Source organism: Cotesia glomerata, linkage group LG2 (genome assembly GCF_020080835.1).
Source record: "Cotesia glomerata isolate CgM1 linkage group LG2, MPM_Cglom_v2.3, whole genome shotgun sequence".
NCBI lineage: Eukaryota > Metazoa > Arthropoda > Insecta > Hymenoptera > Braconidae > Cotesia > Cotesia glomerata.
This window is the reverse complement of record NC_058159.1, coordinates 28,175,456-28,197,146: the sequence shown is the minus strand read 5'-3', so window position 1 is coordinate 28,197,146 and position 21,691 is coordinate 28,175,456. Positions and strand designations below refer to the sequence as shown.

Below are 21,691 nucleotides of genomic sequence, written 5' to 3'. Positions count from 1 at the left end.
AATAAAAATGGCATCATTAATTTAATATCCCTGATTAAAAAAAAAAAAAAGTATTAAGAAAAAGAAAAGAGGGCACTAATGCAGCTTTACTCCGTATTACTTACTTCGGTGACACACTGTACTTCACTAAAATAATTGAATAACTTAAAAAAAAAAAAATTTACTCAATTTTTTCACTACTCAATACTAACTTTACTCAGTACTGACTGTATTCAATGATATATCGATTCAATAGTATATTAGAAGGGTTGACGCGCTTTTAAAAATCTCTATTCATTTTTTTTTTTTGTTTAATATTTTATTCGGCAAAAAACAAAACTGTAATCAAAATTTCTCAGCTCTGTGCAATCTGTACTCCAATAAAATAATTTAATAAATTAAAAAAAAAAATTTTACTATTTATAGATATATAAATTATATATAATTGAGTAAAGTTGATATTGAATAAAGTTTGTAAAACAATAGAGTTTTATTTTTTAAGAATAAAATTATTGAGTAAAGTTTTTTTTTTAATTTATTTAAAGTAAACATATTTATTAAGTTAAAAAAAATTGAATGAGATTTTTAAAAGCGCGTCAACACTTCTAATATACTATTGAGTAGAGATATCATTGAATACAGATAGTACTGAGTAAAGTTAGTATCGAGTAGTGAAAGATTGAGTAAAGTTTTTTTTTTTTTTTATAAAGTTATTCAATTATTTTAATGGAGTACAGTCTATCGCAGAGTTGAGTAATCCGGAGTAAAGCTGCATTACTGCCCTTTTTTCTTTGTCTCAAAAATTTTTTTTTTTTACAGGGTTTCAGTTATCTCGTAAAGTTAAAATATTTTTATTTGTTTAATAAAAAAAAAAAATTGACAGACCGCGGTGTTCGCATCATTCTCAGATTAAGTTTTATTGCATCCAGTTAAAAAAAAATGAATTAAACTTTCAGCAACTTATAATGACGTGTCATTGACTCAAACTCACTCACACATTACTAAGTCTTACTAAAAAAAATTATAATTTATCTATTACAAAATTAATCAAAATATCATATTATTTACTTTAACTATTTATCATCCGAGAATTTTCAATTGATATAATAATAATAATTAATAATTGATTAATTTAATAATTATTAATTAATTAGTCAGCAATTTATTAATATGATTAAAGGAAGAACACCACTGTGAAGGTCGAAGAAAAAGGAATTTTTTTGAAAGGGAAAATAAAGGAATTTGAGGATCGGATTTTTTTTATTTTATTAAGGATACATTAAAGATTATTACCCTAAATTTTTATTAAAAAATATTTAATTATTCCAAAATTATTAACAATCTCGTAGAGATCTAGAAAAAAATTTCCTCCTTCATAATTAATAAAAACCCGGAAAAAACAAGATGACACTGGATATCATCCCAGATTATACTCAGTGATATCTGTAGTGATAGAAAATTTCAGATAGCAGTTACAAAAATCCAGATTGTATTGCGTGATATTTAGATTATACTCATTGTAATCTGGATTATACTAACTACTATCTGAAATTTTTTTACACTCAGTATAATCTGGGATGATATCCAGTGTCATCTTATTTTTTCCATGTAGGGAATTAAAAAAATTTTAATGTTAAAGATTTTTTTAATCGATTTAAACCAAAAAAAAAAAAACAGTTAAAATAATGAGCAAATTTTCAGTCGCCATTTTTTTGAAAATTAAAATTTTAAAAATTCTGTACGTGCAACGATAATTACATTTTTATTGATTGAAAAGCTATTTGAGTTTTTATTTTCAGATTATCTGTTTTTGAGTTATCGATGCGATTTTTTGTAGTGCTCTGCGAGATTGTTAATAACTTTGCGATAATTAAATATTTTTTAATAAAAATTCAGGATAATAATCTTGAATATACCCTTAATAAAATAAAAAAAATTTACTCCCCAAATTCCTTTATTTTCCCTTTCAAAAAAATTCTTTTTTTTTCGACCGTCACAGTGATGTTCCCCCTTAATAAAATTTGATACTTGAGCTTATATAAGCTCATAAAATCACATCTATAATTATAATAAATAAATAAATTGCTAAAAAATTCTCAGACGCTTGATCAAAAAGTACTAGATAATTATTAATCATAATAATAGCAATAAAAGTTGTGATTTAAAATTAACAAATGATAAATGATATCTAATTTTGTGAATTGACCAAATTGAGCATGCTGGGAGACTTGAGCTCAGGACGTAAGCTTATTCTCATGTTCTTAGAGTGATTGTACTTCTTCCTCACAGCCTGGTACTTGTTCTTGTCAGCGTTAACAATAATAGCTGCTACTTGGCGCACGACCGGCAGAATGTCATCCTTGGTGTAGGTGCTGTAGTGGACGAGAGTTGGAGTCCAAATAACCTTGCCCTCATCTTCAGACTCGTTCCCGATGACAAAGAAGGCCAAGTACATGGCTGCTGCGGCAATTAAGCTCGGTGGGTAATGGCACATTTCGTAAGAAATTAGACATTGCTCCAAAAAGTATTTAGCCATTGTGTGGTGAACCGACGTAGCATGTCCTACTTTGCTGTATCTCCGCAAGAAATGAAGCGGCAGCGGCCTTCCAAATGAGTAATCCAACGTCCGTACTATCAGCATCTCCATGTGGATTATTTCTGTTTTTGTGTAGGCATTGTCCGTTATGTACACAAAGTCACTTATGTCTGGTGCGTACATCTCTTCGTATTTGCACGCAATGTACATTGCAGCTACCCCAACAAGTTGTAACTTCTTTCTGGTTATCGTTCTGACTGACTGTAATTCACAAAGTAAATAAATTTTAGTTTTTTTATTGTTGCAAACTCTACATCGAGAAAAAAAAATTTTTTATTTAAAAAAAAATTATTTTTTTAATTAAAAAAAAATTATTTTTTTAATTAAAAAAATAAAAAATTTTCTCACAATAACATTTTTATTGGAAAAAAAATTTTCTAGATTTGGAAAAAAAAAAAAAAAAACAATTTTAAATAAACAACTTGAGATTTTTTATCCAAATTTTTTTTCTCCAAAATTTATAAAATTTTTTTTTAACAGAAAAGTTATTGTGGTAATTATTGACAAAGTGGAGTCAACCCCATTTTTGGCTATAACTACACGGAAAGAATTTGAATTATACTGCGTATAATCTTGGATTATACCCAGTGATATCTCCACTATTTTTTTTTCTAGCGCCTGCGCACTTAGCATTATCACATCTATTAGGTATTTCAAATATTAGGATAGTCAAATTTTGTTTTGAATGCTATCTAAAATTTTTTTTTCACCACAGATATCACTGAGTATAATCTGGGATGATATCCAGTGTCATCTTGTTCTTTCCGTGTAGGTAAAAAATTAACATTTTCCAATTTTTTTTTTTGATTCTGCTTGTTTTTACGGCGCATTTATGATAAAAAATGTCGTGAAAGAAAAAAATAAAGATTTCGATAATTTTTTTTGCCTTCAAAAGTTGGAAAAAATTTTGGCTCTCATGTTTTTGGATCAAATTTCTATTTTATCTTTTTTTGATGTATATTTTTTTTAAAAAGTACATAAAAAAATAAACAATTAAAAAAAAAGTTGAACACCACAATTTTTCAAAAAATTTACAAATTTTTTATAATAGTGATAATAAACTTTTTTTTTTTAATTGTTCATTTTTTTTTATGGATTTATCAAAACATCAAGAAAATCAAAGACATTTCGTTCAAAAAAATTAAAATTAAAATGGTTTGTAAATATTTACAAAATTTTCCCACAATAACTTTCTTGTTGGAAAAAAATTTTCTAAATTTGAAGAAAAAAAAAAAAAAAAAAAAAAAAAAAACAATTTTAGATAAACAAGTTGAGAATTATCATCCAAAATTGTTTTCTTCTAAACCTAGTAAACTTTTTTTTTCAACAAAGAAGTTACTGAAGGAGAAACTTTGATTTCTTCAGCTAAGAAATAAAATTAATGAAAATTTTCAACAAATCAATTTCTTGTCACAAAAATATTCATTTTTTTTTCTAAAAGAAATTTTTTTTCTCAGTGTAGAATTAATAAAATATATAAATAATATTAATATTAATTATATTAATAATAAAATAAATTAATAATAAATAAAATCACCTGTAAGAAACGATCAATAATTGCAACAGTAAGATAAAGAGTTTCTTGTAGCAAACGGAATTGCTGGTGCACTTCAACCAACCAATCGATCAAAACACTCCTCATCTTCTCGGTAACTTCCTGACCAGCCAAGTATCCTCGGTGGATCGGGTAATGAGCCTCCAGTTTTCTCAAGTAACAGTAGATATCATTGCTGTAGATGGTGACTAGAATCGGATTGTTCTTGTCAGTCTCATCGATGTCCTCAACCTGAAGTAAGTCCGACGAGAATGCATCACAATCCCCAGCAGATGTGGTGGTAGTTTTGTAGTCGTCGATTACAATCGGCTGGACAGGTTTTTCAACTTTAATGTCCAACTCCGGCACAATCTCTTTTATTTCCTCTACTTCTTTAACAACTGGCTTGACTATTTGCACCGGGAGCTTCTCCTGGGCTTTCAACACCGGCTTTACCACTCCCGCCTGACGGGTGGTTGCTACTGGTTTCTTTACCCCTGGTTTCTGAGGCAATGCACCAGTCTTTGTTGACGTTACCGTCGAGCGTACAGTCACACGATTTCCGATCTCCCCCAACGCCGCTCGTCTCGTCATCCCCGTGACCGTCGTCGTTGACTTACCATTCTTAACATTTTCTTGGTTTACATTCTATACAAGACAAATAATATGTAAATTGTAATTTTTTTTTTTAATTATTTTATCTATGATCAGGATTTTTGCCGTAATTTTAAAACAACAATTATAATAATTAATAACGTTGAATTTTTTATATTGCAGCGAAAATATTAGTTTTATAAAAAAAGTTTTCAAATACAAGTTGTTTAAAATTTGATTTTATAAAAAAAATGTCTCTTATGATTTTTTTTAGGACTAATAAAAAAGCTGCACTGAAAAAAAATTAACTTGATTCAAGAAAAATATTTTTGAACCAAGAATACAATTTTAAAGAGGGTAATTATTTTGAATTAAGACGAAAAATTCTTGAATCAAATAAAATTTCTTAAGTCAAGAAAAATTTTCTTAAATCAAGAATTTTTATACTAAAATCGAGAATATTAATTTCTTCAAAATTATATACTTGATTTAAGAACATTTTTTTTTGTGCAATTTCAAAATCAAGATTTTCATAATTAATTAATTAATTAATTTATTGAAATTGCGGCTTTTTATTTAGAAAAAAATTATAAGACATATTTTTAATATATTCAAATTTTTAATAATTTTTATTAAAAAACTTTTTTTATAAAACTAATATTTTCGGTAAAAATCTTGGATCTTATTTTTGGATAATTTTTAGAATTTTAAAACGAATCAATTATAGTAATAAAAAAATTAGAAAAAATTTCCACATGTAGAAACTGTGAAACATTATAAATGCAATTTTTAAAAAATGATTTTTTATAAAAAATTTATTTATTAAATAAAGTGAAAATGTCTGCTAATTTCAGGTGTCATAAATAATTGAATTAATTATATAATACTAAAGTTAGCGGACGTTTTTAATTTTTTAATTTTTTTTTAATAATTAAGTAAGAATAAAACAAGATTTTTAAAAAATTGCACCTACAGTTTTTAAAGTTTTTTACAAATGAAAATTTTTTTTTTATTTTTTTGTAATTATTTTTTTAATATGAAATAGTCTTAAAAGTTTTTAAATGTTGGCTAATTTAATTTTTATATTAATTATTCAAATATAATGATTATAATTGATATTAAAGTTAGCAATCACTTGACCATTCGTTAATTTTATTTAACAAATTTGTTCCAAAGAATTAATTAAAAAAAAAATTTTTTTATTTTTTTGCCATAATTTGTCAAAAAAATTCTTATCATAAAATATCTGCTAAAAATTAATTTTTATTAATTATAATATGTTGATAGTAACAAAATAATAAACAAAAATAAAAATATTATACTTAAACATAAGCAACAAGGTTCATAATTTTTATACCCTAAATTGTTAATTATTATAAAATTTTAAAGTAACCGAAATAAATTTTACTGCTATAAAATTAGCACTTAGATACTCATCTATACAAAAAAAAAAAAAAAAAAAAAAAAAAAAAAAATTCAGCTTACATTCTTGGAACCATAAATTACGAGTATTTAAGAATGATGGGTAATTAGCAAAATAATACGAAAGTAGGATTAAGCAAAGAACGAAATATAATTAGGGTCGGAAGAAAAGAAGTGTACTTGTCTGTACAATAGATAAAAAGGAGGATAACAGTTCAGTAAGAAAATGTTCCCGCTAAATTTTCTCAACAAGAGTCGTGTGATGTCTTAGACAAATGAGGGAGAGCAAGACGCCCATTACAATATCTCAATAAACTTGGTAATTTTCCTAAGATTTTAGGATAAATATAAATGCCGGCAAACACATGTTATTGCATATAAATAAATATAACGTCTAATAATACAAAAAATGTATTAATTAATTATGTATATATTGGATAAAATAAATGCTGAGAGATTTAAAGTACGAGTGACGGTTACACCATCCCCAATAGCCAGCAACGGTTTTTATAACTCACTCACTCTCACACACACGTTATTTATTTTTATAAATGCTTACCGTAATTGCAGTGCGATTTCTCAATGCCATTGTCAATTCCTTGTTGCACTTTATTATAAATTAACTAAAAGTGTAATATATATTTATTTATAAAGTCGAATTTATTGGTAATATAAAAATTCTCTTTAACTTGGAGCCTTTTCGTCCGAAGTGAGGAATGCCAATATCAAAGCCAGAGGCAACGTACCGAATTCTCCTGTAACGACTCCGTCGATTTGAATTTGTTTGGCTGCGAATGGCTGACCGAGCAGCTGAGAGGGGAGAGAATGAACCCACCGGAAAGAATAATGCCCTCTATATTTGATTCCGGTCTGCTTGCGCACAATCACTTCACGTCTGTTTTTCTTCTGATATTAATTAAAATATTACTGATTATAAAAATTGATGTTTTTTTTTTTTATTTCAGTAAACATCTGAAAACTTTATTAAGTCAGCTGTGTGTCATTTTTTATTCACTGGTTTGAATTTAGCGCTCAAAAAACAACCAATGACAGCTGAGATTCCGAGGAATTAAAATGGCGGTTCTAATTCTTGACCTAACCTCCAAGCTGTCAAATATTATTTGATAATAATAATAACAATAATATTTTGTTGTTTATATTGTTTGTTTTATAATATTGAAATTGACAATTTTTTTTTAATAATAAACTGGGTTTGGGAAATTATTTATAAAAAATTGCACTTGTAATTTTTTAGAGTTCTTAAAAATGGAATTTTTTAAATAAATAAATATTAGTTAAAAAATTTATAAAAATTGTCAGATGTCTCTGAATTATCAGCTTCATTTTATTTTAGATGAGGTGATAAATAATTAATATAAGAAAAATGTCTATTAATGTGGATATTAGATTAAAGAGAGCAAATAAAATTTATCATGAAAATGTGAGTATTTTTTTTTTAATTTAGTGTATTAAATTATTTAATTTGTTTATTAATTTTTTTTAGGAAATAGTTGCTGGATTAATTTTGTTACAAGCAAATTCAGACATTAAACATGATGGGATTTTTCTTACAATGGAAGGCTCAGTTAATTTGCAATTGAGTTCAAAAAATGTTGGAATTTTTGAAGCTTTTTATAACTCTGTTAAGGTAATAATTATTTTAAATAAAAATACTCCTCTAATTCCATTACAATAATTAAATCAAACATTTATAGAATAGAATATAATTTTATTTGTATCACAATATTTAGTGTTTTACAAAATACCATTTTAAATTAAACATTTATATTTATTAGATGATAGGAAAATTAACAGGCATTTGATAATTTTTAGTATTTATTTAGCCAACATCTAAAAATTTTTATAATTATTTTTATTGAAAAAATTATTGCAAAAAAATTTCTCATGTAGAAGACTAAAAAAACTATACGTGTAATTTTTTTAAAATACTTTTTTACTTGTAATTTAATTGATAAAAAAAATCAAAAATTGTTTTTAAAAACTTAGTTATAAACAAATCTTTGAAGCTTTAGAAAAAATAAATTACTGTAAAAAAATATTTAAAAAAATTCACACATAATTTTTTAAAATTTCTACTTGTGGAATTTTTTCGCTAAATTTTTTTCATTATAATTTAATTATTATAAAAATCTAAAAAATTGTTAGATGTCTGTTAAATTCAGTATCATTTTTCAACTTATATAATTTTTCATGAAAATTAAGTTAGTCATCTAAAAATTTTGAGAATTTTTTTTTTTATTAAAAAAATTATTTCAAAATAATAAAAAAAAATTTTCATTTATTAAAAACTTGAAAAACTATACGTGTAATTTTTAAAAAATATTATTTAGTTATAATTTAATAATTAAAAAAAAAAAAATAAAAATGTCGGCTTATTTCAGTATTATTAATTTTTCTTGTAATTTATTAAATAATTCATGATAATAATCAAATGTCAGTTTTATGAATACTGTCGATAATATTGACAAGATAAATAAAATAAATTCCAGCCGATTCAATTAGTACAATATACAATAGACGTAGCACCAGCAGGCAAAATACCAAATGGAAAAACAGAAATTCCATTTGAATTGCCTCTGAAACCCAGAGGGTCAAAAAGTTTATACGAAACGTATCACGGAGTGTTTGTTAATATTCAATATGTAATAAAGTGTGACATTAAAAGAAGTTTTTTGGCCAAAGATGTTAGTAAATCACTGGAGTTTATGATCGAAGATAGAACGCCGATAGGTAAAGAAATAAAACCACAAGAGCCTGTTAGACCAGTTACTTTTAAAATAGTACCAGAGTCGCTGCAAAATATTAGAGATAAAGCAAGTGTTCCTGAATTTATTATTTCTGGACAGATTGATAAAGTTATTTGTAAATTATCTGAACCACTTACTGGTCAAGTCATCATTGAGGAAACTGCAGCTCTAATAAAATCAATTGAATTGCAACTGGTGAGAGTTGAGACTTGTGGATGTGCTGAAGGTTACTCTAGAGATGGTAAATTTAATTTTTATTAAGCTTATCAACGGTCTAACTCCTTATTTTTTTTGAGGGTGATTTTTTAACATTTTGATGTAGCAATAGTCCAATTATAAATTATTTGAATGATCCAAACCAAAATATTGTACCTTTATTAGATATTAAATTGTTTTTTAAAGTGATAATAAATTTTGAACTAATTGTTTTTTCGTACAAATTGAAGATTCTTTAAAATGGAGTTAGACAATTTGCTAATTAGAACGTCGTTATTCTTATTTGACATCACTTACTTTGATAATATATTAATTTTAATTAATATACTCATTTTATAGCTACTGAGATACAAAATATTCAAATAGGAGAAGGAAATGTTTGTACTGGTATTCCTATCCCTATTTATATGATTTTTCCACGACTATTTACATGCCCAACATTAAATACCAGTAATTTTAAAATAGGTAATTATAAATATTATTATTATTTAGTAAAATTTACACTTAAGTTAGTACCTCCACGAAAAGAATATTTCAAGAAACTTATGGAATTTTTTTTATCGAAAGATAAATATATTAATAATTCACCACCAAAATTTCAAATCAATTCACCGCACCGTTTTTGAATAATTAATTTCCGATAATCTATTTGCATCACTTGAGTAGTACGGAAGATTTCATACTAACTTTACCATCTCTCTATACCTCTACGTGTAAAAGATGCAATTTCGAAAATTAATTACTCAAAAACGGTGCGGTAAACTGATCTGAAATTTTGGTGGTGAATTATTAATATATTTATCTTTCGATAAAAAAAATTCCGTAAGTTCCTTGAAGTATGCTTTTCGTGGAGGTACTACCTTAAAAAAAATTTAATTTTTGATTTTTTTTTTTTTTTTACAGAATTTGAAGTCAATCTTATAGTTATATTTGAAGATGATTACTTAGTTACTGAAAATTTTCCTATCCTACTAAATCGTCACTAAAAACTTATTTTAATTGAAAATGTATAATTAATTTTTAAAAAATTTGTTTTTTACTTGTAAAATATTAAATATTATCGGTATACGCATTTATAAACTTAATTTGTTTATTTAAAATTTTTAATTATTCAAAATTAACCTTTAATTACTTGCGCCTTTGAGGAAATTCTTACATATTGATTTTTTAAAAAAATATTACAAAAATTATCAGAATTATTGTTGCTAATTATTTAAGAATTCATTTATTTTATTTTATAATTATAAAACATTTTTATAAAATGCTAAATCACTATTAAAAATTTATTTAATACAAAGTAATTAATTTTATAATCATAAACTTTATTTGTAAATTACAAAACATCAAATATATGAAATATTACTTAAAAGTTTCAAAAAAAAATTTTTTTTTTTTATATAATGGAGCAAATATAATTTATAAATATATAAATTTATTCAATCAAATCCGATTTTTTTAATAAATAATTTATAGTATCTTTCAACATTTTTATTGTGACTTAAGCCCACAGAGACTAGAAGTACGACGTAACCAAGTAAAAGCGTCAGGAGTTTATTTTGTTTAAACCAGCCAACAACTCCATTTATTTCGGAATGTCTGAAAAATAATAAATTAACTAAAAATTAAGCAATATTAAATACAATAAATATCAACAGCTTTAATTATTTTTCTAAATTAACTGCTTATAATTTTTTTCATTATTACAATTGATAAAAAACTTTTTCAATAAATCAAGTATAAAAATTTATCGTCAATTTTACGATTTTTAAACTTCTTTCTTATCTTCACAGCAATAATTTTTGACAGGAAGTTAGTAATTTTATAAATTATTTTTTAAAAACAATAATTCTTTTAATACTATTTATTTTTTAACAAATAAATTTCAAGGAGTAAATTTGTAAAATAAATTAGCTACATTTTATAAATAATCCACAGATTCGGTAGAATCTGGCGCCAAGTTCCGTTCAAATCTGCTGTAAACGGAGCGCCAGACTACCAACTGTGTTTACTGTAAGCAGAACGGTATTTTGAGGTTGCAAAATTTTATTTAATTCTACGGTACTTTTTTTTCCTAAATTGTATATTATAACAGTAATTCATACTTTATTTGACTGTTATTAATTAATTATATTAACTTATAACAATTAATCTACTTGAAATTATTAAATTTAATCAGCACAAACTATAGCAACGCAAAAATTTCGATCCTGACTTTTTTTCGATGGGCAAAGTGATCTGCCACAGACTAAATAATTCGAGAATGCATAGTAATCCTCCTATAGATACGCAACTACAGTTAAAAAAAGTAATTCACAGCTTACATTTACGGCCGCCAAAGTGCACTAGAATTACATCTACATAAACTGTAGCTTCAAGGGGATAGTTTGCAGTAAAAAATGCAGTCAACACGAGATTTAAGTTGTTATCAATTGTAAATTTTCATTATAATTACAAAAAATACTAAAATCCGAACAAAAACAGTTTCACTGTAAAAAAATCGCGCCAAATCCACGTTCATAAAACTATTAAGAAAAAAATTTGTTTTTTTCTTTACAAAAATATATAAAATAAAAAAATTAAAAAATCCAAGTAACCGATATGATTACTTATGATTTTCGGAAATTAAAAAAAATTTTGTTATAAATTTAAAAATTAAGAAAAAAATTTTGGAACGTACTTGGTGTGCGTCATTGTGTATTTCAATTTTTTTAAAGTCCTAGTAAATAGATTTTACGAATTTCATTAAAAGTAAAATATTTTGCAACCGCGCACACTAAATACGTTCCAAAATTTTTTTCTTAATTTTTAAATTTATAACAAAATTTTTTTTTTTGCCCTCCGGGCGGAAAGTGGCAACTTTCGTCCCGCTGCGCTAAACTAAGTTGCCGCTTTCCGCCTTCGTCGGACAAAAAAATAGTATACACTCCTCGGGAAGTAAATAAGAAAGCCTCAGATCACATGTTTGTTGACCTCGGCTTCGCCTCGGCCAACAATTACATGTGATCTGAGACATTTCTTACTTTACTTCCCTAGGTGTGTAATATACTATTAATTTCCGAAAATCATAAGTAATCATATCGATTACTTGGATTTTTTAATTTTTTTATTTTATATATTTTTGTAAAGAAAAAAACAAATTTTTTTTCTTAATAGTCTTATGAACGTGGATTTGGCGCGATTTTTTTACAGTGAAACTGTTTTTGTTCGGATTAATAGTAAGTATGTACCTTATTGCACATAAATCTTTGCTATAGACCAGAATGTAGCGAATACGAACTAGATCACTATTGAGCGCCAAGTAATACTTATTGGGTACTTTTTTTCCAACGGCAATTTTCAAGGAATTACTGGGTTCTTCTGCAAAATCAATTAATATTAATAAAAATAAAAATATAAAACTCTTATTATTTTAAAAACTACCTGTATCGCCTTTTTTAACATCTGGGTGATCGACTAACTCACAAAGAGCAACGCAGCTCAATTCTCTACCTAACATACTACCACCCCATCCATATCCTGAATGAGCCCAGTGTAAACTAACTTCTAGTTCGCTAGAGAGATAAATTCCCTTTCCAAATAATCCATTCTGCAAACAAATAAATTTATTAATAATGATAGTATTAATTTAAAAAGAAAAGTACCTGGCTCATGTGCTGCTGGATCCCATAGTGAATAATGGAATGAAAATTATCCAAACGACTACCATGGTACGCATGAAATGTGGAATGTCCTCGCATAACGTTTTGCCAACGTTCTTCTCGGGAAGATTCACTTGGATATACTAATTGGAATATTAAATTTGGTTTTTTCACAGTCAACTGCGAGGGCACTTTGTTTAAAATCGAATCAAACTGCAATAGATTAAATAATGACTTTTGTTAAATTGCAATGTACTTTTTTAACTATTGATGTTTTTAAAGATATAAGCTCATCCCCATGTTACACTCATCAAGAGCTTTCATTTGAGTACCCACATGCATTTTCATATATTTTTCATATATACATATATTGCGTGACTAATGCAAAAAGGGCGCATGGCAAAGTATGCGCCCTTTTAGCTTTGCAAAGCTAAAAGAGCGCATAATTTTTTTTTTATCACCAATCGACTAGTTGACATATTCTTCGTCGAAAAATCAAGCATTGATTTCCTAAAGCTAAAAGGGCGTATGTCTCTAATTATGCGCCCTTTTAGTTTTAGGAATTTGAAAATTTTATGACCTAAAGCTAAAAAGGCTTATAAATTTTTTTTCTAAATAATTCATTAAAATGCTCATTTTTAGCCTAAAAATAAAAAAAAAAAAAAAACGGTAGAGGCGTATTCTAACTCAACATACACTCTTTTAAAATTACAATTAAAAAATTGCAAAATATACGTGATTGTATTAATTTATTTTTTATTTGAAAATTATTTCAATCCCATTAGTTTTCGATTAATTTAATTATCCATTGCTTGTGTAAAAATAGTTAAAAATTATTATTTTTTCAATATTGTTTAAGTACTTAAAAACAACCGATCCCCTCTTTTTCTCGCGGCGCACTCACTGCAAGAAACGGTACTATCCTCAGTGCATTCATGATTATAAAGCTATTGAAGTTTTGTTTTTCTTTTAAACAAATGAAAATTTTGAAAAAAACACCCTGCTATACGAAATAGACAATTAAAAAATCTATTACATGACAGAACGTTTTTTTCAAAATTCTTCTTTGTCTAGAAGAGAAATATGAAGCTGCAATCGTACGCGAAAAGAACAAGATAACACTGGATATCATCCCGGATTATACTGAGTAAAAAAAAATTTCAGATAATAGTTAGTATAATCCAGATTACAATGAGTATAATCCAGATATCATGCAGTATAATCTGGATTTTTTTAGCTACTATCTGAAATTTTTTTTCACCACAGATATCACCGAGTATAATCTAGGATGATACCCAGTGACATCTTGTTTTTTCCGTGTAGGGACCGGCTGTTAAGAAATTTTTTGTTTATTCATTAAACTTTTTTATTTTATGTCTTGTGAAGCTATTCATCAAAATTTTTTATAAAAACTTAAATTTTTTTTATGTGCCCTTTTAGCTTTAGGCACTACTTTTCTAAAAGCTAAAAGGGCGCATGTCTTGAGTTACGCCCTTTTAGCTTTAGGATACTCGAATTTTTTTTTTTACAGATCTTTGTGTTTCAAGTGATTTCAAGAATGACAAAAAAAAATTTTTTTTATGCGCCCTTTCAGCATGGATCCCTACTAACCTGTAGCAATACGCCCTTTTTGCATTAGTCACGCGATATGTAATACTAGCTGTTACCCGCCCGCTCCGCTGGGCACTTAGAGCATTGTATTTAAAATTTAATAGAATTATATTTTTAGATCTAGACTTGAAATTAAATTCGAATATTGTTTTGACTTGCATACATTCCAAATTCCATCGGATTGGCCTGTACCTTTTATCCATGTGATTATTCTAGCTAATACTCATTGTAACTTTCAATGTGCAATCACTATAACATTCTCGTGGCTTTCTTCCAAAAATGAATAATAATTAACATAAAGAAAAAAATTTGAAATAAGCATTGAAAGTTTCAGTTAAAGTGATCGCAGGTCTCATAAGTGAAGTTGAAATCGGCCTAGCTTAAAGTACGACAAATTTTGCTGTTATCTATGATTCTATCAAATTTTATATCTGTAGGAACAGTATTTGAAGAATGTAAATTTTTTTACAACTATTACTCCCGCACTCCTATGTTAGGGAGGAATTTTGTAAGATCCTATTTGAGATGATTTCTACATTATAAATAAACGGTTCCAACAAAACTTTGAGTCCATAGAAACTATTGTTTGAAAATGAGAGATTTACATTGTTCACGCCCCCGCAATCCTTTTTGGGGTTAGAATTCGATAAATTCTATTCTCAGCTGAACTTGACATTATACACGAAAATTCCTACTAAATTTGGAGTCTGTAGAAATTACAGTTTGGAAATTAATATTTTAGATTTTAACATCCACCCCCGCAATCCCTATCGAAAGTATTATTTTTTGAAATCCATTTTACGATGATCTCTTCATGACAAATAAAAGATTCCTACCAAATTTACAGCTTTTAGAAGCTATGTTTTGGAACTTAAGATTTTTTATTGTTAGCACGCATCCCCGCAGTCCTTGTTGCGGGTGGTTTCTCGTAAAATCCGCTCGTAGATTATTTCTATGTCATATATAGAAGGTTCCTACCAAATTTGGAGTCTATAAGAGCTATTTATTACAAACGGGAATTTTTCATTGTAAACGCCCCCACAATCTTTTTTAGGGTGGGATATAGGAAAAATTCGTTCATGAATTATTTCTACATCACATATAGAAGATTCCTAAGAAATTTAGAGCATGTAGGCCCTATAGCTTGGAAATTTAAAATTTTCATTGTTTACACCCACCCCCGAAATCCATATTCCGGGAATAGGTTGTCATAAAATCCGCTCTTAGATCATTCATACCTCGCATATAGTAGATTCTTACTAAATTTGGAGCATATAGGAGCTACACCTTAGAAATTCAAAATTTTCATTGTTAACACCCACCTCCGCAACCCCCTGTGGGGGTGAGATATCGTAAAATTCGTTCATAGATTTTTTCTACATCTTTTACAGATGATTCCTACCAAATTTGGAATCGATAGGAGTTATAGTTTAAAAACGGGAATTTTTCATTGTTAACGCCCCCGCAAACCCCTTTGGGGGAGGAATTTCTTAAAATCCTTCTTAGCTGACCTGTACATGGTGAAAGTAATATTCCTACCAAATTTCAAGTCTCTAGGTATTATAGTTCCAGAGATATCGTGATGAGTGAGTATATACGTGGAAATCTCTTATATATATATATATATATATATATATAAATATATGAAAAATTGATGTGGGTACTCAAATGAAAGGTCTTGATAAGTGTAACATCGGGATGAGCTTATTTCTTTAAAAATGTCAATAATTCAAAAGATACAAGACCGTTTCTTAATTATGTAAAATTGCACTGTATTTTCTTAACTATTGATATTTTTAAAGATATAAGCTCATCCCGATGTTACACTGATCAAGAGCTTTCATTTGAGTACCCACATGCATTTTCATATATTTTTCATATATACATATATATGTAATATATATAAATATATGAAAAATTGATGTGGGTACTCAAATGAAAGGTCTTGATGAGCGTAATGTGGTGGTGAGCTTATATCTTTAAAAATGTCAATAATTCAAAAGATACAAGATCGTTTCTTAATTATGTAAAATTGCACTGTATTTTCTTAACTATTGACATTTTTTAAGATATAAGCTCATCCTGATGTTACACTCATCAAGAGCTTTCATTTGAGTACCCACATTAATTTTTGATATATTTTTCATATATACATATATATAATATATATAAATATATGAAAAATTGATGTTGGTACTTAAATGAAAGGTCTTGATGAGTGTAACATCAGGATGAGCTTATATCTTTAAAAATGTCATTAGTTTACAAGATACAAGGTCATTTCTTAATTATGTATCTAGAGATAGAACATTTTCAAATGCAGCCTAATTACTTATCATCATACATTTACTATTCGTGGGAATGATATGAAACCTTGAAAATGCACAACTCCAGGTTAAGACCTTTATAATTTTTCAAAATTTTGGCTAATGCCACAAAATTTTTATTCTCTCAATAGTATAAATAGTTGTCCTTTCTTACAGAATCTTTGTTGACAGATTTAATGTTAGGATCACGAAGACCTATGAACACCCAATGTAACAAATCAATTGCTGCTTGATGTTCATCGTACACTTTTGGATCATCTAGACGCTCAAACATAATAGCAAGTGGTGGAATTATTTCAATAGCTTCTCTCTACAATAATAAAAATAATAATAAATGACCAAGAAATTTAAATAAATCCCAACTCAATAAAAAAAAAAAATAATTTACCAAAGCTTCAATATCTTTGCATTCATTCTTAGTGTACATTGGTGGAAATGGCTTAAGACAAGTATTATGTCTATAAGTATGACAAGCAGCAACAAATAGCGACCATTTGAAATCAGCGGCTTGAGGATCTTGACTAATAAAATTTTTCAAATTTAATACTTTTTTATGACCTTCGCTGAGTCCACAACACTCTACTGGTGGTACCGCGCTGCTCATCGCCGTCGACTGATCCTGCTGCTCGCTGTCTATTTTAAATTTGTCTTTCAGTGATTTGTTGCACCATTTACTGTAGAGGTGAGGTTGAGTTTCAAGACAAGCCATCCTTAATTAATAAAACAAATCTGCTGACATTTAATAAACAATTAAAATAATTATTCAAATTAATCTAACTTATATTTATAAAAATAATATTCAAATTTATACACATGCATAGATAAAATAAAATACAATATAATTAAAAAACCTATTAATTATCAACTGTGTCAGTGTTGATACAAATTTATGATAATGATAACAGTTATCGAAAACTATTCATTGAATATTAAACAAAATAATTACTCACATTTAAATTACGAGATAATTTATGCAATTTAAAAAACTTATCATTTTAATTTACAAATAAAACAATAGTTTAACAGTTTGTCGGTCCACTCATGACACTTTTATTGCTCCAATTGTTTTTGTTAAATATTATGTCATTTGTCATTCATAAATTACACGTCAACAATTTACAATAGTGAAGTTAGCTATCAGCTGTCAACTTTTAAAATTTTAATAACAAATCAATTATAATAAATAATTTTCACTTTTAATTTTTATTAATTTTAAATAATTTAATTGCTATAAAATTCTAAAAACATTTTTAATGTCTGTCAACTTTAGTGTCATAACAATTTCTTTTTATTTATATTCTACTAACTTCACCGTGTCATAAAACTTCAACAAGAAGCACCTTCCTTCACATTGTACGCTAAAAAAAAAAAAAAAAAAAATTTAGACATTAAAAAAATGAACTAAACATATTAATCGATCATATTTCAAAGCTAAGTGTGTTAGTAACGTAATGTTTACAATCCTGCATTACAAAATGATGTCACGCGTTGCTCATAAAACAATTCCTCTACTCAACAAAAATTTCTCGACAAACTTCCAGAAGGTGGCGCCAAAAAATCTTTAAATTTTAAAATTTTTCCAACACGTCTTCTTGTTAATCCAAAAATTGACAGATTTTAAACAAGTAAATAATTATTAAATAATTATAAAAAATTAATTACAAACTTACCGGGTGGATTTTTTGGAATAACTCCTGGTGATTTATCAGTAGTGTATTGGCAGCTTTGGAGCTCAATGTCATGCCTCAAGGTAAACTATCGATGACGTCAGTGTACGTCATTTAACAAGTGGGAGTGGATGGATGGATGTCGGCTTAGGTTGTGGTTTTCGCAAATTGCCCTCGGTGGTATCTGCTGCTGCTGCGGACGACCTAACCGTTTTCACGCGATAATGCCAAGTGTAAGTGCAAGTTTAAGTCTAAATCTTTAATGATTAAATAAAATAATGCAGCGGATTAAAATAAAATTAAGACGTTGAATTTCAATTTTTTGCTCTAAATAAAATATTATTTTAATTGTGCGCGTGTAATAAATGTTTTAGTTATTGATAAATAGATAATCACACGTGCTGTAGGTCCGTCTGAGTGGACTTAGTTGCAATATTAAATTAAATTGTATTTACATCTGAAAAAAATATGAAAAAAAGTGTCTATGTACATTTATATATTTATATGGACATATATCCAAAAAGAGTGCTTACATGAGTGTATATATGTATTGATGTGTATATCTGTATAGATATATTATATATGTGCATATATATATAAAGTAGTGTGTCTCGCGCGCGGTGTGGTAGATGGAAAAACACCGAAATACAATTGCGCATGCCCGCGCCCGCATGACGTCACGAAAATTGTGGTTTTGATCAAAACTCGGGGACTTGACACTCTCATGTACATGTGTAATTATTATTATTATTATTATTATTATTACTATCTGAAAAATAATTATTTTAATTATTATTTTTAAAAAAAATATAATAATAATATTTATTATAAACTATTATTAATTATCTAAATCTTTATAATTGTTTTGTTATTATTGATGTTATTTTATAATTGTTAAGTATTGATATTGATACTAATATTGTAATTATTATTTTTATAGATGTGTTGACAGGAGTGCAATGTACAATGTTGGTGAACAAGTGAATAATATATATGTATATGTATATTTATATAATTAAAACTCAAGTGGTGCTCATGGAGAAGAGAGACGCTCTCGGGAATTTGTTAAGCCAAAAAGAAGATAGTGTGATAGAGTAATAAAGAGGGAGATTGTGCGGAGAGAGTGAAGAAGAAAGATAGTTTGTGAAACGTTAAGAGAAGTAGTTGTTGGTTGTAAGTTAAAGAAAAATAAAAGTTTTGTAAGGAGAAGAAGAAAGAAGAAGAAGAAGAAGAAGAAGAGACTGTGGTGAAGAGACGCCGCGGGAACGGAGTCAAGCCGGTGCAGATGAGAAGGTCGGAGGGAGAAGAAGCCGAACGACGAAAAAGAAAAAAAAAACGTGAGTACCCGGACGCGCATTGCCTGTTTATCATTATCAAAACGATATAGCCTAATATCTGGTAACACGAAGGCCACTAAAGGCATGTGACATTGACTTTCCCCCCTGCCAAGAGTTCTTCTTTGGCTTTACTCAGCTGCATTAATCTTAAGATTCTCAATTGTTCAGCTGTATTTAATTATTACTTTTTAATTGTCTTTTATATGGATTGTATATTCTTTTGAGTTTTGTTTTTGTAGAGATTGCGTGGATTAGTTAGTACAGTGATAGAGCGCTATCAGGTTTCCGCACAGAAAGAAAAATTTCTTGAGAGAATAAAATTCTTGGCTCAAGAAAATTTTAGGGTGTCTGAAGGAAGACCGAAGTTGTGGTCGAAATGAAAATTTTTCTTGAAATTCTAGTCTTGGTGGAAATTTTTTCTTAATTCTATCATAAATACTTGATACAATAAATTTTTATATTTGATCAAGATTTTTAGATACTTTAGGGAAGTAGCGCCACCTACTTTAGCTGAGAAAAAAATTTTCTCACCTTGAGAAAATTTTTCTCTTGAATATTTGATACCCATTTTATATTATTTTAGCGTGCAATTATACATATTGAATGAAAAAAATGGTTCAATATTATTTGATCTTTCCATTTGGCATGTTAAGACCCCCTTAATCAATAAAAATATTACTGAAAATTTACTTCTATCTGTATATTTAATTTTTTGGAGCAAGAGAGAAATTTTCTCAAGACAAGAAAATTTACTTCTATCAAGAACTAAATTTTTTGGAGCAAGAGGCTGAATTTTCTTAAAAAAAGAAGATTTTCTTGGCTTAAATAAATTTTCTTGGATCAAGATACGTTTTTCTTGAAGTTCTATTCTTGGTGGAAGTAATTTTTTCTTAATTCAAATTATCCTAAATACTTGATACAATAAATTTTTATATTTGATCAAGATTTTTAGATACTTTAGGGAAGCAGCGCCACCTACTTTAGCTGAGAAAAAAATTTTCTCATCTTGAGAAAATTTTTCTCTTGAATATTTGATACCCATTTTACATTATTTTAGCGTGCAATTATACATATTGAATGAAAAGAAATGATTCAATATTATTTGATCTTCGCATTTGAGATTTTAATCAATTAAAATATTAATGAAAATTTACTTCTATCTTTATATTTAATTTTTTGGAGCAAGAGAGAAATTTTCTCAAGACAAGAAAATTTACTTCTATCAAGAACTAAATTTTTTGGAGCAAGAGGCTGAATTTTTTCAAAACAACAAGATTTTCTTGGCTTAAATAAATTTTCTTGGATCAAGATACGTTTTTCTTGAAATTCTATTCTTGGTGGAAGTAATTTTTTCTTAATTCTATCATAAATACTTGACCCAATAAATTTTTATATTTGATCAAGATTTTTTAGATACTTTAGGGAAGCAGCGCCACCTACTTCAACTGAGAAAAAAATTTTCTCACCTTGAGAAAATTTTTCTCTTGAATATTTGATACCCATTTTATATTATTTTAACGTGCAATTATACATATTGAATGAAAAAAATGATTCAATATTATTTGATCTTTCCATTTGACATGTTAGTCAATAAAAATATTAATGAAAATTTACTCCTATCTTTATATTAAATTTTTTGGAGCAAGAGAGAAATTTTCTCAAGACAAGAAAATTTACTTCTATGAAGAACTAAATTTCTTGGAGCAAGAGGCTGAATTTTCTCAAAACAAGATTTTCTCGGCTTAAATAAATTTTCTTGGATTAAGATACGCATTTTTTAAAGCAAGAGAATTAATTTTGTTGGAATAAGTGAAATTTCTTATCAAAAAAAATTTTTTTTTCGCTCAAGAAAATAATTAGGAAAAAAATATTTTCTTGGCTTAAAACCCTTTTTTCTGTGCATGGATTTTTCTTTAGATATTAATATTAATATTAATATTGGTAGTTACCCATGTGGACTAGACTGACTAGGTTGAGACTGGTTAGGATTGGTTTTGTAAAT

The 21,691-nt window shown here is 27.4% G+C and overlaps 4 protein-coding genes across 8 annotated transcripts in view; 2 read left to right on the top strand and 2 right to left on the bottom strand.

Moving 5' to 3' along the window:
* Positions 1-2,115: 2,115 nt before the first annotated feature.
* Positions 2,116-6,914, bottom strand: LOC123260221 (G2/mitotic-specific cyclin-B). The gene is made up of 3 exons (XM_044721253.1): positions 6,685-6,914; positions 4,113-4,757; positions 2,116-2,776 (listed from the first exon to the last, which is right to left on the bottom strand). Exons 1-3 carry the CDS (start codon positions 6,712-6,714, stop codon positions 2,168-2,170), a joined length of 1,284 nt encoding a protein of 427 aa, XP_044577188.1. The 5' UTR covers positions 6,715-6,914; the 3' UTR covers positions 2,116-2,167.
* Positions 6,915-7,270: 356 nt separating this feature from the next.
* Positions 7,271-10,147, top strand: LOC123260223 (vacuolar protein sorting-associated protein 26C). Its single transcript, XM_044721259.1, has 6 exons — positions 7,271-7,289; positions 7,469-7,566; positions 7,630-7,773; positions 8,636-9,134; positions 9,449-9,574; positions 10,013-10,147. Exons 2-6 carry the CDS (start codon positions 7,510-7,512, stop codon positions 10,093-10,095), a joined length of 909 nt encoding a protein of 302 aa, XP_044577194.1. The 5' UTR covers positions 7,271-7,289; positions 7,469-7,509; the 3' UTR covers positions 10,096-10,147.
* A 366-nt stretch (positions 10,148-10,513) lies between these two features.
* Positions 10,514-18,445, bottom strand: LOC123260222 (protein mono-ADP-ribosyltransferase PARP16). Of its 4 annotated transcripts, XM_044721254.1 has the most exons (8): positions 17,968-18,176; positions 17,636-17,803; positions 17,074-17,414; positions 16,840-16,995; positions 12,751-12,960; positions 12,530-12,695; positions 12,337-12,466; positions 10,516-10,705 (listed from the first exon to the last, which is right to left on the bottom strand). In XM_044721254.1, exons 3-8 carry the CDS (start codon positions 17,392-17,394, stop codon positions 10,546-10,548), a joined length of 1,143 nt encoding a protein of 380 aa, XP_044577189.1. In that variant the 5' UTR covers positions 17,395-17,414; positions 17,636-17,803; positions 17,968-18,176; the 3' UTR covers positions 10,516-10,545. The 4 variants fall into 4 exon arrangements, with proteins under 4 accessions (XP_044577193.1, XP_044577190.1, XP_044577189.1 ...); XM_044721255.1 differs by having other exon boundaries at positions 10,515-10,705; positions 17,074-17,417; positions 17,636-18,175; XM_044721256.1 differs by lacking the exons at positions 17,636-17,803; positions 17,968-18,176 and adding an exon at positions 18,356-18,445 and having other exon boundaries at positions 17,074-17,417.
* Positions 18,446-18,952: 507 nt separating this feature from the next.
* Positions 18,953-21,691, top strand: part of LOC123260220 (myocyte-specific enhancer factor 2) — a 64,856-nt gene continuing 62,117 nt past the window's right edge. The window contains exons 1-2 of one of the 2 annotated variants that reach the window (XM_044721249.1): positions 18,953-19,086; positions 19,293-19,689. The gene's annotated coding sequence lies outside the window, so the exon portion shown is untranslated. The remainder of the gene's footprint in view (positions 19,087-19,292; positions 19,690-21,691) is intronic. The other variant, XM_044721250.1, reaches the window with a different exon arrangement.

Bases quoted from the DNA above. Each gene is read 5' to 3' on its own strand.
- LOC123260221 (XM_044721253.1), bottom strand. From the start codon at position 6,714: ATGGCATTGAGAAATCGCACTGCAATTACG. The intron at 4,758-6,684 runs GTAAGCATTTAT...TGTCTTGTATAG, and splicing joins GAAATCGCACTGCAATTACG to AATGTAAACCAAGAAAATGT. The intron at 2,777-4,112 runs GTGATTTTATTT...TGTGAATTACAG, and splicing joins TTATTGATCGTTTCTTACAG to TCAGTCAGAACGATAACCAG.
- LOC123260223 (XM_044721259.1), top strand. From the start codon at position 7,510: ATGTCTATTAATGTGGATATTAGATTAAAGAGAGCAAATAAAATTTAT. The intron at 7,774-8,635 runs GTAATAATTATT...AATAAATTCCAG, and splicing joins CTTTTTATAACTCTGTTAAG to CCGATTCAATTAGTACAATA. The intron at 9,575-10,012 runs GTAATTATAAAT...TTTTTTTTACAG, and splicing joins TACCAGTAATTTTAAAATAG to AATTTGAAGTCAATCTTATA.
- LOC123260222 (XM_044721256.1), bottom strand. From the start codon at position 17,394: ATGGCTTGTCTTGAAACTCAACCTCACCTCTACAGTAAATGGTGCAAC. The intron at 16,996-17,073 runs GTAAATTATTTT...TTATTATTGTAG, and splicing joins GCAAAGATATTGAAGCTTTG to AGAGAAGCTATTGAAATAAT. The intron at 12,696-12,750 runs GTACTTTTCTTT...ATTTGTTTGCAG, and splicing joins TCCAGCAGCACATGAGCCAG to AATGGATTATTTGGAAAGGG.